General features: G+C 42.0%; 1 protein-coding gene across 6 annotated transcripts in view; it reads left to right on the forward strand.

The window, feature by feature from the left end:
* sec22c (SEC22 homolog C, vesicle trafficking protein) overlaps window positions 1-15,225 on the forward strand; it is a 98,806-nt gene that overhangs the window by 29,384 nt on the left and 54,197 nt on the right. For 4 of the 6 annotated variants that reach the window (XM_063044553.1, XM_063044555.1, XM_063044556.1 and 1 more), the window contains exons 5-6: window positions 3,669-3,787; window positions 10,439-10,504. In XM_063044553.1, coding sequence (XP_062900623.1) covers window positions 3,669-3,787; window positions 10,439-10,504 — 185 coding nt within the window. Of the gene's footprint in view, window positions 1-3,668; window positions 3,788-10,438; window positions 10,505-13,652; window positions 13,933-15,225 lie in introns of those variants that run through there. The other 2 variants (XM_063044557.1, XM_063044558.1) reach the window with 2 other exon arrangements.

Genomic DNA, 15,225 nt, shown 5'->3' on the forward strand with positions numbered 1-15,225 from the left:
TTGCCTCTGATATACGCCCCCCCCCCCTTATATTGTGGAGTAGCAGTGGACAACTCAGTTCTTTGAACATGTACAGCAGCTTTTGCTTTTAATTCCTTTGTGCAACACTGTAGTGTATTGATAAGTTTATTTGTTCTGTCAGTGTATTGAAATAGTAACTTACAATGGGTAAGATCTTTCATACTGGCAGTGCTCATGCAGGGTTTCAAGCTGCAATGCCGGCTGTCCCTCCGCAGATGCTGTTGACCTGCTGAGTTCAGAATCAATCAGGATTAATATCACCAGCATATGTTGCGAAATTTGTTAACTTGGCAGTAGCAGTACAGGTTAATATAGATGAAACAATTAAGTAAATCAATTACAGTAAGTGTATATGTATATTAACTAGTTAAAGATAATACAAAAGCAGAAATAATATAAAAACAAAAAAAAGGTGAGGTAGTGTTCATGGGTTCAATGTCCATTTAGGAATCGGATGGCAGAGGGGAAGAGGCTGTTTCTGGATCACTGAGTGTGTGCCTTTAGACTTCTTTACCTCCTCCCTGATGGTAACAATGAGAAGAGGGCGTGTCCTGGGTGATGGAGGTCCTTATTAGTGGATATCAGCTTTCTGAGGCACCGCTCCTTGAAGACGTCTTGAGGAAGGATATACCTGTACTGGCTTTGGAGGCAGTGCAGAGGAGGTTCACCAGGTTGAATCTGGGGATGAAGGGTTGACCTATGAGGAGAGATTGAGTTGCCTGGGACTGTACTCTCTGGAGTTCAGAAGAATGAGAGGAGATCTTATAGGAACATACAAAATTTTGAAAGGGATAGATAGAAGTGGGAAAGTTGTTTCCATTGGTAGGTGAGACTAGAACTAGGGGACATTGCCTCAAGATTCAGGGGAGAAGATTTAGGATGGAGATGAGGAGAAATTATTTTTCCCAGAGAGTGGCGAATCTGTGGAATTCTCTGCCCAGGGAAGCAGTTGAGGCTTCCTCACTAAATATATTTAAGAAACAGTTACATAGGTTTTTACATAGTAAGGGAATTAAGAGTTGTGGGGAAAAGGCAGGTAGATGGAGCTGAGTTTACGGACAGATCAACCATGATCTTATTGAGTGGTGGGCAGGCTCGATGGGCCAGATGGCCTACTCCTGCTCCTATTTCTTATACTACGGAGGCTGGTTCCCAAGATGGAGCTGACTAATTTTTCGGCTTCCTGTAGTTTCTTTCGATCCCATGAAGAAGCTCCCCCCCCCCCCCATTCCAGACAGCGATGTAGCCTGTCAGAATACTCTCCACAGTACATCTATAGAAATTTGTGAGTGGTTTTGGTGACATTGCAAATCTCTTCAAACTCCTAATGAAATATAACCACTGTCTTGCCTTCTTTCATAGCTGCATTGATATGTTGGTATTAGATCCTCAGAGATCCTGACACCAAGGAACTTGAAAGTGCTCACTCTCTCCGCTTCTGATCCTTCTCTGAGGATTGATTTCGAGTTCCCTTGTCTTACCCTTCCTGAAGTCCACAATCAGCTCTTTGGTCTTACAGACATTGAGTGTAAGGTTGTTGCTGTGACTTCACTCAACTAACTGGTATACCTCACTCCTGTACACCCTCTTGTCTCCATTTGAGATACTGCCAACAATGGTTGTTTCATCAGTAAATTTATAGATGACATTTGAGCTCTACCTAGCCACACAGTTATGGGTATAGAGAGAGCAGAACAGTAGCCTCTAGCAGCTTACATTTTACTCCAGATTCTGGCACTTGAATTCTCTTATGTCTCTCATTCCTGGCCCCAGTTTCTGTTTTTAGTGTGCTGTCAAATCACAGGAGCCCAATGATTACATGGACTAAGAAAATGGGTTACTTTCTACAGGAGGATTTATGTTGCAAGATGTCTATGGAAATACAGGGAAGAAGCCAGAGGAAGTTCCCAACGAAGTGATTCTGTGTTAATGTTTCTATGTTAGGCACACTATTGAAGTCAAAAGAAGTGGCAGATGCTGGAATCTGGAGCACCAAACAGGTAGAGGAACTCTATGGGGTGAAAAGCATTATCCTGAGGCAAGGTTTTGCCCTGAAATGTTGACATTTCCTCTCTCCCCACAGATGCTGCTGAAGCTGTTGAGTATCTCCAGTAGACTGTTTGCTACTAATAACTTGTCTCTGTTTGTTATTGATGGATGCAATCCTTGGCTGGGTGTATTTTGATGTGAATGGGTAGGATTCGATTTGCATAGTGAGATAAGTGTCTGGCACACTCGATTGGGGCTTAGCATATATACCGGTTGACAAAAAATAGGGCTTTCAGAACAAGAGAAAAGTTAAATGATTGGGAAGGTTGGAGGGGCTTGAGAAGGAATAAATCAACATCTCGACTTCTGCCTTGGACAGACAAACAACCATTAACCTGTGCCAGTTATGGTCAAAAGGAGATGCAGATGCTGGAATCTAGGACCAATAAACAATTTGCTGGAGGTCGAGCAGTAGTTTATAGTCGTAGAAGACGGTAGCGCAGAAACAGGCCCTTTGGCCTACCTAGTCTGTGTCAAACTATTAATCTGCCTAAACCATACCTGAACCATTGCCCTCCATACCCCTCCCATCGATGTTGAAATTTCAGCCACTTCTGCTGGCTGCTCGTTCCACACTTCCACCAATCTCTGAGTGAAGAAATTCTCTTTCATGTTCCACTTAAAATTTCACCTTTCGTCCTTAACCGGTTTGTAGTCTTAGCCAACCTCAGTGAAAAAAGCCTGCTTACATTTATCCTATCTAGTTCCTCATAATTTTGTAGACAATTATGAGGATTGTTTGATATTATAACTTGTCTTTCTTAGTTATTGATGGATGCAAACCCTGCCTGAATGGATTTGGGGTGCATAAAAAAATGCCTGGCATACTCGACCGGGCCTAGCATATACAGTATATTGGTTGACAGAACATTGGTGGAGCTGTCAGAACAAGAGAAAAATTAAGTGATTGGGAAGGTTTGGAAGGGTTTGAGAAGGAATAAATCTACACCTCAGCATGTAAACATGCTTTCTGCCTTGGACAGATATAAACTACCTTTAAAGTGTGCCAGTTACACTGTTAAATCATTGAGTAAGCACAGCACTACAGAGGGCATTCTGTGGAGAGCACAGATCCCACACCATGGAGACCATTCTGACTGGTTGCATCACTGTGTGGTATGGAGGCTCCAATGCACAGGTTCAGAAGAAGCTGCAGAGGATTGTAAACTCAACCAGCTCCATTGTGGACACTAGTCTCCCTACCATCGAGAACATCTTCCAAAGTTGATGCGTCAAGAAGTTGGCATCCATCATAAAGGACCCTCAGCACCCAGAACATGCCTTCTTCTCATTGCTGCCATCAGGGAGGAGGTACAGGAGTCTGAAGAGAGACACTCAATGTTTTAGGAACAGTTTCTTCCTCACCTCCATCAGATACCTGAATGGACTGTGAAGTCTCACTATTTTTCTCTCTTTTTGCACTCCTTAGGTATTTGTTAATATTTCTTATTGTAACTTATGATTTTTAATGTATTACACTATACTGCTGCTGCAAAACAACAAATCTCATGACATGTCAGTGATAATAAACCTGATTCTGATTCACTGCAGCGGATTGTTTCTGATACAATTATAAATCTTGTTTTATTCACCCTCAGCACCCAGCTACAGACTGGAGCCCGTGAGTACAGTTGGGATCCTGTCGGTTATCCTTAATATTGTATGTGGAGCTCTCAATTTAATCCGTGGAGTTCATCTCATCGAACACAATTTCCAGGTAAATGCAATGCAGCTACTGTACATAAAACCTGAAGCAGCTGGTTGCTTTCTGTTTTTCTTACTCCATCCCATTTCCCTCACCGCCTAAAGGAGTTACTAAAGTTTACTATATGCTAAGCTCACCAGGTCACAAATAAAATGCTGGAGGAACTCAACAGGTCAGGCAGCATCTACAGTATGGAGAAGAATAAAGAGTTGGTGTTTCAGACCAAGACCTTTCATCAGAACTGGAAAAGAAGGGTGAAGAAGTGAGAATGAAGTGGGAGGAGGGGAAAGCTATAAGCTGGAAGGTGATAGGTGAAGCCAGGTGAGGCAGGGAGATAGCTGGCAGGGGGAAAAGGAGATGAAGTGAGAAGCTGCGAAGTGATAGGTGGAAAAGGTTCAGGGCTGAAGAAGAAGGAATCTGATAGGAGAGGAGAAAGGGAAGAAGGAGGGAGTACCAGAGGAGGTGATAGGCAGATGAGGAGAAGACAAGGGGTAAGGGGGAGCCAGGAAGGGGAATGGAGAAAGGGGGAGAGGGGGAGAAATTACCGGAAGTTAGAGAAGTTGATGTTCGTGCTGTCAGGATAGAGGCTACTCAGACAGAATAATGAGTTATTGCTCCTCCAACCTGAGAGTGATTTCTGGCATCTGCAGAACCTCTTGAGTTCAGGTCATTTGTGATAACCTTTTCTCCCAGAAATTAGGTGATAGTCACATAACTTGGTGTTTATTTTAATATACAGTGCATACAAAAAGTATCCCCCCCCCCGGGAAATTTTAATGTTTTATTGTTTTACAACATTGAATCACAGTGGATTTAATTTGGCTTTTTTGACACAGATAACAGAAAAAAGCTCCTTTGTGTCAAAGTGAAAACATCTCTACAAAGTGATCTAAATTTATTACAAATACAAAACACAAAATAATTGATTGCAGAGGTATTCACCTTTAATATGACACACTGACACAGCCAATTGGTATGAGAAATCACATAATTAGTTAAATGGAGATCTGTTTTTGGAGACTCGTGTGCAGTCAAAATGTTTCAAGTGATTGCAGTAAAAATACCCCTGTATCTGGAAGGTCCAACTGCTGGTGAGTTAGTATCCTGGCAAAAACTATGCTATGAAGACAAAAAAAACATTCCAAGCAACTCCACGAAAAAGTTATTGAAAAGCACAAGTCAGGAGATGGATACAAGAAAATTTTGAAGTCACTGAATATCCCTTGGGGTACAGTTAAATACTCAAGAAATGGAAGGAATATGGCACAGCTGTAAATCAGTCTCGAGCGGGTCACCCTCAAAAATTGAGTGACCGTGCAAGAAGGGGACTAGCGAGGAGGCCACCAAGAGACATATGACAACTCTGGAGGAGTTACAAGCTTCAGTGGCTGAGATGGGAGAGACTGAACATACAACAACTGTTGCCTAGGTGCTTTACAAGTTGCAGCTTTATGGGAGCGTGGCAAAGAAAAAGCCACTGTTGAAAAAGAAAGCACATGAAATCTCAGCTAGATTTTGCCAGAAGGCGTGTGAGAGACTCTGAAGTCAGCTGGAAGAAGGTTCTGTAGTCGGATGAAACCAAAACTGAGCTTTTTGACTATCAGACTAAATGCTATGTTTGACACAAACCATACACCACACATTGTCAAAAACGCGCCATCCCTACCACGAAGCATGGTGGTAGCTGCATTATACTGTGGGGATGCTTCACTGCAGCAGGCTCTAGAAGGCTTGTGAAGGTAGAGGGTAAAATAGATGCAGCAAAATACAGGGAAATCCTGGAGGAAAATCTGATGCAGTCTGCAAGAGAACTGTGACTTAGCTAAGATAGACTGGCAAATGACACTTAAAGGATTGACGGTGGATATGCAATGGCAAGCATTTAAAGATTGCATGGATGAACTACAACAATTGTTCATCCCAGTTTGGCAAAAGAATAAATCAAGGAAGGTAGTGCACCTGTGGCTGACAAGAGAAATTAGGGATAGTATGAATTCCAAAGAAGAAGCATACAAATTAGCCAGAAAAAAGTGGCTTAACTGAGGACTGGGAGAAATTCAGAGTTCAGCGGAGGAGGACAAAGGGCTTAATTAGGAAGGGGAAAAAAGATTATGAGAGAAAACTGGCAGGGAACATAAAAACTGACTGTAAAAGCTTTTATAGATATGTAAAAAGGAAAAGACTGGTAAAGACAAATGTAGGTCCCCTACAGACAGAAACAGGTGAATTGATTATGGAGAGCAAGGACATGGCAGACCAACTGAATAATTACTTTGGTTCTGTCTTCACTAAGGAGGACATAAATAATCTTCCAGAAATAGTAAGGGACAGAGGGTCCAGTGAGATGGAGGAACTGAGCGAAATACATGTTAGTAGGGAAGTGGTGTTAGGTAAATTGAAGGGGTTAAAGGCAGATAAATCCCCAGGGCCAGATGGTCTGCATCCCAGAGTGCTTAAGGAAGTAGCCCAAGAAATAGTGGATGCATTAGTGATAATTTTTCAAAACTCGTTAGATTCTGGACTAATTCCTGAGGATTGGAGGGTGGCTAATGTAACCCCACTTTTTAAAAAAGGAGGGAGAGAGAAACCGGGGAATTATAGACCGGTTAGCCTAATGTCGGTGGTGGGGAAACTGCTGGAGTCAGTTATCAAAGATGTGATAACAGCACATTTGGAAAGTGGTGAAATCATTGGACAAAGTCAGCATGGATTTGTGAAAGGAAAATCATGTCTGACGAACCTCATAGAATTTTTTGAGGATGTAACTAGTAGAGTGGATAGGGGAGAACCAGTGGATGTGGTGTATTTGGATTTTCAAAAGACTTTTGACAAGGTCCCACACAGGAGATTAGTGTGCAAACTTAAAGCACACGGTATTGGGGGTAAGATATTGATGTGGATAGAGAATTGGTTAGCAGACAGGAAGCAAAGAGTGGGAATAAACGGGACCTTTTCAGAATGGCAGGCAGTGACTAGTGGGGTACCACAAGGCTCAGTGCTGGGACCCCAGTTGTTTACAATATATATTAATGACTTGGATGAGGGAATTAAATGCAGCATCTCCAAGTTTGCGGATGACACGAAGCTGGGCGGCAGTGTTAGCTGTGAGGAGGATGCTAAGAGGATGCAGGGTGACTTGGATAGGTTGGGTGAGTGGGCAAATTCATGGCAGATGCAATTTAATGTGGATAAATGTGAAGTTATCCACTTTGGTGGCAAAAATAGGAAAACAGATTATTATCTGAATGGTGGCCGATCAGGAAAAGGGGAGGTGCAACGAGACCTGGGTGTCATTATACACCAGTCATTGAAAGTGGGCATGCAGGTACAGCAGGCGGTGAAAAAGGCGAATGGTATGCTGGCATTTATAGCGAGAGGATTCGAGTACAGGAGCAGGGAGGTACTACTGCAGTTGTACAAGGCCTTGGTGAGACCACACCTGGAGTATTGTGTGCAGTTTTGGTCCCCTAATCTGAGGAAAGACATCCTTGCCATAGAGGGAGTACAAAGAAGGTTCACCAGATTGATTCCTGGGATGGCAGGACTTTCCTATGAAGAAAGACTGGATGAACTAGGCTTGTACTCGTTGGAATTTAGAAGATTGAGGGAGGATCTGATTGAAACGTATAAAATCCTAAAGGGATTGGACAGGCTAGATGCAGGAAGATTGTTCCCGATGTTGGGGAAGTCCAGAACGAGGGGTCACGGTTTGAGGATAAAGGCGAAGCCTTTTAGGACTGAGATTAGGAAAAACTTCTTCACACAGAGAGTGGTGAATCTGTGGAATTCTCTGCCACAGGAAACAGTTGAGGCCAGTTCATTGGTTATATTTAAGAGGGAGTTAGATATGGCCCTTGTGGCTAAAGGGATCAGGGGGTATGGAGGGAAGGCTGGTGCAGGGTTCTGAGTTGGATGATCAGCCATGATCATAATAAATGGCGATGCAGGCTCGAAGGGCCAAATGGCCTACTCCTGCACCTATTTTCTATGTTTCTATGACTTGGGAGAAGTATTGTTTTCTAGCAGGACAATGATCCCAAGCATGAAGCCAAAGCTACTCAGGAATGGCTTAAAAACAACAAAGTTAATGTCTGGGAGTGGCCAAGTCAGAGTCCAGACCTCAATCCAATTAAGAATTTGTGGTTGGATTTGAAAAGGGCTGTTCACTCATGATCCTCATGTAATCTGACAGAGCTTGAGCAGTCTTGTAAAGAAGAATGGGGGAAAAATTGTGGTGTCCAGATGTGCAAAGCTGATAGAGACCTATCCACACAGACTCAAGGCTGTAATTGCTACCAAATGTGCATCTAATAAATACTGACATGAAGGATGAATATTTATGCAATCACTTATTTTGTGTTTTATATTTGTAATTAATTGAGATCACTTTGTAGAGATCTGTTTTCACTTTGACATGAATGTTTTTCTGTTGAACAGTGTCAAAAAAGCCAAATTAAAGCCACTGTGATTCAATGTTGTAAAACAATAAAACATTAAATTTTCCAAGTGGGGTGAATACTTTTTATGGGCACTGTAGGTATTGTTATTGCGGATTTCAGCTGTGGAGTCATACAACTCCATAGCACAGAAACAGACCCTTCGACCCATCTAGTCCGTGAGGAACCATTATTCTGCCTAGTCTCATCGATCCACATGGCACGGACTAGAAGGGCCGAGATGGCCTGTTTCCGTACTGCAATTGTTATATGGTTATATGTTATATCTGGACCATTGCCCTCCATACCACTCACCATTCACTTACTTAAATAAAGTTCTCTTAAATGTTGCAATTGAACCTGCACTACTAATTCCGTTGGCAGCTTGTTTCACCCTGTGAGTGAAGAGATTCCTCCTCATGTTCCCTGGTGGCTCTGGTAGCTTGGAATGGGTATTGAATAAGACAGGCATTAATTTTGATGATCTTTTTCATTGAATCGATCTAAGTGAAGAGTTAAAAATAAAACGATGAGTGAAAGGAGCAGTGCTTGGCAAGATAGGTATAAATTCAACATGTTTTGCTTCACGCAGATGGGCATTATGGGATCTGGTTTAGATTCCGAAGATTTTTACTTTCTCTTCTCTACTTTGATCAATATTTATAATTTACTAGTCTCCGAGCCTTTAAATGTCATAATGTCAATTATTGCATCTCATTAGCTGAGATTTGTTCATTGAGCTTTAATACTGGATCAGCAATGCACTGTCATGCAACCTTATCTAATGTCACTTTGGAAGCACAAGTTTGTAATATTAAGTCTCATATTAGGATCAATTTCCCAGCTCATTTTTATAGGGTTTAGTATTTTACCATGCCGCTGCAATCAATATATTAAGTACATCCATCATTACGGACCCTCCACCACCTAGGACATTCCCTCTTCTCATTACTACCATCAGTTAGGAGGTATAGCAGCCTGAAGACCTACACTCAAAAGTTTTAGGAATAGCTTCTTCTGCTCTGCCATCAGATTTCTGAACGGTCCATGAACACCACCTCACTGTTTTAGCCTATTTACTTATCTTTATATTGTAACTTGTAATACCTTTCAGGAGTTTATACTTTCTCTCTGTGACCACGTGGTTTTTCTCCGGGTGCTCCAGTTTCCTCCCACAGTCCAAAGGCGTACTGGTTGGTTGGTTAATTGGTCACTGTAAGTTGTCCTGTGATTAGGCTAGGGTTAAATCAGTGGGATTGCTAGGCAGCGTGGCTCAAAGGGCCGGAAAGGCCTATTCCACTCTGTATCTTAGTAAACAAACAAACAAACAAATAAATAAATAACTTGTTATGCCTGCGCTGTAGTGCTGCCGCAAAACAACGAATTCCATGGCTGATGCCAGTGACAATAAATGCGATTGCGATTCTGATATTTGACCATAACTTCTTATTTGCCTTTCATTGAAAAGCTGAGATAGAGTGGACTTGTGAAGGATGTTGCTTATAATAGGGGACTCTAGGACCAGAGGGCGGAGCCTCGGAATAGAAAGACGTCCCTTTCGAACAGAGGTGAGAAAGAATTTCTTCAGCTAGGGAGTGGTGAAACTGTGGAATTCATTGCCACAGAGTGCTGTGGAAGCCAAGTCATTGGGTATATTTAAAGCAGAATTTGATAGGTACCTGATTAGAGTGTCAAAGGCTACAGAGTGAAAGCAGGAGAAGATGGTTGAGAGGAATAATAAATCAGCTATGATGGAATGGTGAAGCAGGCTCAATGGGCCAAATGGCCTTATTCTGCTCTTGTATCTTATGGTCTAATGGATCTCTGCCTATATAATTCAACACTCAGTTTGATTTTTTTGGTTGTGCTCTACTTGCATTGAATGTTTTACCAATTAATATCAGACAGAAATGCTTTTCAATTTTATTGTTGGCTATTTTAAAAGCTTTAAGAGTTGCCTTCTTCATCTAATATATGGTTCGTAGGGACTGTGCATTACCCTTGTCCATGTTAAATTTTGTTCATCATCCTTCCACACAGATATCTGAGTTTATCAAAATAATAACTGATTATTTGGCTTATGGTGATTCTTGTCACAATGGTACATGGCAAACAATGGAAATGAGAAGGTCTAGGGCAAGGGCTATCCATTTGTTGAATACTGTATTTCTCGGCAGGTAATTCAGTGGAAACGATTTTTGTTTATTATCTCTCTGTTTTTCACTAGGACGGTAATGAAGAAAAGGGATCATTTGTTGCATTTTTTGTAGCTTTCATTACCTGTGTACTTCAGGTAAGTTTACTTTCCTTACATTCCTGTTAAACTATTAAGTCATTGGAAGTTTGCATACAGGATGCAGGTAGGAAGACAAATGGTATGTTAATCTTTATTGTTAAGAGGAATTGAGTGCAAAAGCTTTCAACAATTACAGAGAAAAGAGCAAAGCTTTTGCATTGTGTACAGTTCTGGTCTCTCAATGAAACAATATAGAACAGTACAACACAGTATAGGCCCTTTGACCCATGACCAACCCTTTAATCTGCACTAAGGTCAATCTAACTCTTCCATTCCACATGACCCTCCATTTATCCTTTGTCCATGTGCCTATCTAAGAGTCTCTTAACAGTCCCCGGCAGTGTGGTTCATGCACCCAACACACTCTGTTTTTAAAAAAACCTACCTCTGATATGCTCCCCATAATTTCTTCCGAACACTTTTAAGTTATGTACCTTAAGCATCTACATGCAATAAAGGAATGAAGGGAAATGTTACCAGACTGGTTCCTCAGATGGCAGAGGAGATTGAGTAGGTTTGGGCCACCCAGTTCTCTTTACACTCACCTTAGCCATCCATCAACCTGCTTGTATTTCCTCCTCCACCCACTCCATCCACCCATCATCTAATCACTGCTTCCACTGGTTCCTCCCCAGCATGCCCACCGGACCCCAGTAATTAGTTCTGCTCTCCCCATTTCCCTTATTTGATTCTGTGCTCTACTTTCCTTTCTTATCAGAGACCATCATCTTCAGCTCTTTATCACCACCACCTATCACCTCCCAGCTTCTGTCGCTATTTCTGCACTTCCCTCCACCTCTCTCTGCATATCACTCCTTCTCACTGGGGTCCACCTGATGGGGAAGGCTGATAGGGAGATGGAGGAGGTGTAGGGAGTAGCTCTCGCTTCACCCCCTCACCTTTTTTATACTGGTTATATTCCCCATCTCTTACAGTCCAGGTGAAGTGCTGGCTGTGCATTTCCCTCCATGGATGCTATCCCACTTGCTGAGTTCCTCCAGCTTATTTTTCTTTGCTCAATTGTCTAGCATGTAGAAAAATGAGTGATGACTTCATTGAAGCATACAGTACAAAATTCTTAGCTCAAAAGAGTAGATACGGGATGGATATTCCCTTTGGAACTTGGGGTCATGGTCTCAGAATAAGGGATAGACTAGTCAGGACTGAAATAAGGAGAAGTTTCTCCACTTAAAGGATGGTGAATCTTTGCAGTTATATGATTAGGAGTACTGTGACTGGCCAGTGATTGAATGCATATAATGGCAATTGTTAGTGTTCAGGATAATGGTGGAACCAAGGCATGGGTATAATGAAGGGACATGGTTTTGAGATAAATGATTATTCGTGATCTTGTATAATGGGGAGGGATTAAACTAATTTGGCAGGGTGATGGAAACCGGAGTGGTAGTGCTGAGGATGGGGCAGTTGGTATACAAGTTGATTCAGTGTGTAGTGAGGAAGGATAAAATTGCAGTCAGTAGAATGTGTTGAAGTGCAACACAAGGGCAAAATGGAAAAGAGTGATGAACACAGGACTGAAGATGTTATATTTGGATGGCGTTGAGAGAGGTAATAAATCAGTCAAGATGGAATAGCAGAGCAGACTCGATGAGCCAAATGCACTAAACTCTGCTCCTATGGCTTATGATCTTATGGACGTTAAAAGCACGGCACAACAGTCTGGAGTAGTAAAATAGCCAAATTCTCCTTCCACATGGTTGGATATAGGTGATTAGGGATATTGGTATAAACAATTGAAAGATTTGTGAAGACTTCTTGAAGAGAGATAATTGAAAATTAACTTCATAGATCCAGAAGAGTATGAAAGGGTTTAATATGATGAGAAAAAGGAAATGGCTCCATCTGTGGGCAAGAACAAACTGAACCATAAGTGAAAAGTAAGATCATGAGGAGCATGGCAATATTTGGTGCCTCATGTTTGCTTCGTCATTCAGTAAAGTTATAGCTGATCCTTCACCTCTGCCCTACCCTGCTAACCCTTGAACCCATAATATAATTTTTAATCACTAGCAACTGAGCTTCCAAGCCCTCTTTGGAAGAAAATTCTGAAGATTCACTACGTTCTGGGTGAAGAAATTTCTTCTCATCTCTGTTCTGAATGACCGAGGCTTAGTTCATCGAGTGAGGGGAAATGTCACCCTACTGAAATTCTAAGTATGAGATCGCTGCTTAGTCTTCTAATCTCTAGAGAGTATAGACCCTGTCTGCATAACCATCAGCACCCATCCCCCCAGCTCTAGGAATCCACCTGGTAATCTTTCCTTGCACTAATTCCTTTGGTTAGGAGATCAGATCTGTACAGTGTTCTTGATCTGGTCTTACCAGAGGAGGTCATCATTATCCTCATACTCCTCTTGAAATAAAGGCATATATATCCTTCATCTTTCTAAATTCTTGCACATTCAGCAGGGAATTCAAGGAAAATCCTTTTATGGTGGGAATGTTGAATACAGGAGGTAGATCTAAGGAGATGTTCATGTGGGGAGGAAAGGAATAGAAGGGGTTGGGGAAAGAAAATTGGAGTAGGTTCACGTGTAGCCGACGTCAGTGTGGATAGCTTTTGTTCTGTCAATAATTTATGAACATTTCCATAGCTAGGACGCAGCTCTATTTCTAAAATTTAAATCTGGGCTTTTAAAATTGTTGCAGTTTATTCATTTCATCTGCAGTGTACCTGGCTTATTTGCCCTAATTATGATCTAATTGCATTTTATTTTGACTTACCCTGCAATTGAAAAATATTACAACACAGAAGCAGCCCCTTTATTCTGTCCACAATTTTATTCATTTCGAGACACAGCACTGTAACAGGACATACTGGCTCAATGAGCCCATGTGACCAATTAACCTACCAACCTGCACATCTTTGGAATGTGGAGGAAACCCACATGGTCATGGGGAGCACATACAAACTCCTTACAGACAGCGGCAGGAATCCAACCCAGGTTGCAGGCACTTTAATCGTGTTAAACTAAATGTCGAGCTACTGTGCTGTACCTGTGCCACAGCAAGGTTCTGGACTGGGCTTCAATTTTCTGATGTGCACTGAAACAGATCATTTTGTCTATACAGAGAGTTATATATGATTTAAGTTGCCTTCCACTTCTCTTCTTGTAACCCTCAGAGTGATCTCCATTCCCTTTTGTCTCATATATGTCAGATTTGAGAGCTAAACCCTGCAGATGCTGGAAACTTGCAATAAAAACAGGAAATGCCAAAGGACACAGCAGGACAACCAGCATCTGCACAGAGAGGAACAGTTAATCCTTCCTTTGATTAAAAATATGATTTATTCAGTACAAGTAATGCTGCTTTCCTGCCTGGCTGTTCATTCTTTGAGTGTCCGCTACTCCATATAATACCACAGCAAAGCCTGTTCAAATACATAATTGAACATTTTTCCTAGGGGGGGCAATGTATTTTTCTTGCGTTACCAGGTATCTGGAATTATTCAAGTTGAAGTTTAATTGTCATGAAACCATACACATGCATACAGCTAAACAAAACAGGGTTCCTCCGGGGCCAAGGTGCAAAGCACAGGACATGCGGTCACACATAGCAACATCATCATCGTTATGTGCTGTGTCGTACGATGTCATTATTATGTTCCATGTCATATGACATCATCATTACGTGCTGTTGATAAGATGTGAGCAATCAGGGTCTTTTCATGACCATGATTGCTCTTGGCAAATTTTCTACAGAAGTTGTTTGCCTTTGCCTTCTTCTGGGCAATGTCTTTACAGGGCAGGTGACCCCAGCCATTATCAGTACTCTTAAGAGATTGTTTGCCTGGCGTCACTGGTTGCATAACCAGGACTTGTGATATGCACCAGCTGCTCATATGACCATCCACCACCTGCTCACATGGCTTCCCGTGACCCCGATCCGGTGGGGGGCGGGGTAAGCAGCTGCTGCACCTTGCCCAAGGGTGACCTCCTTGGGTAGAGATGTATCTCCACTTAGCCACCCCTCACACACAGCACTTAGCACATATAGTTATGATAGCATATACAGTCACAAAGTAGCATTAGCACAGTTCCCTGTGTGGCAAGGCCGATGCATGGGGATGCCGTCGTGGGCCACATTCCTGTAAGAAACAGCAAGCTGCAGTTCCTCATCCCCCATAGCCGCAGATGAAGGCAATCCAGCTTATCTGATCTTGAGAAGTTATTTGTGCCAAGAAACTACGATACAGCTCTTGCTGCATTAGTTGAGTGGTGTTTAGTCGACGTTTAGTAAACTCATCCTCTTCCATAAATCTACTTTTCCAAATATCACGAAATGTCTTACACAGAAATGGAGGCCTCATCCTTATTATCCATGAGTTATTAATTTAAGGGGAGGAAGGAGGGGCGGCACAGTGGCATAGCGTTCAGCAGAATGCTTTACAGCATTAGCTGCAAGATCAGGGTTCAATTCCTGTCACTGTCTGAGGAGTTTTGTATGCACATTCCAAAGATGTACAGGTTAGGATTAGTAAATTGTGGGCATGCTAAATTGATACCCAGAGCGTGGTGACAATTGCAGGCTGCCGCCAACATAATCCTTGCTGATTGGATTTGATGCAAATGACGCATTTCACTGTATGTTTTGATGTGCATGTGAAAAATAAATCTAATCTCTCTAATCTCAGTCAGAGCCGATTTGAATTACTGTGCTGTTTTATTTATTTTTTGCTTAGTTGATAGACAGAT

This window comes from Mobula hypostoma, chromosome 3, assembly GCF_963921235.1.
Source record: "Mobula hypostoma chromosome 3, sMobHyp1.1, whole genome shotgun sequence".
NCBI classification, from domain to species: domain Eukaryota; kingdom Metazoa; phylum Chordata; class Chondrichthyes; order Myliobatiformes; family Myliobatidae; genus Mobula; species Mobula hypostoma.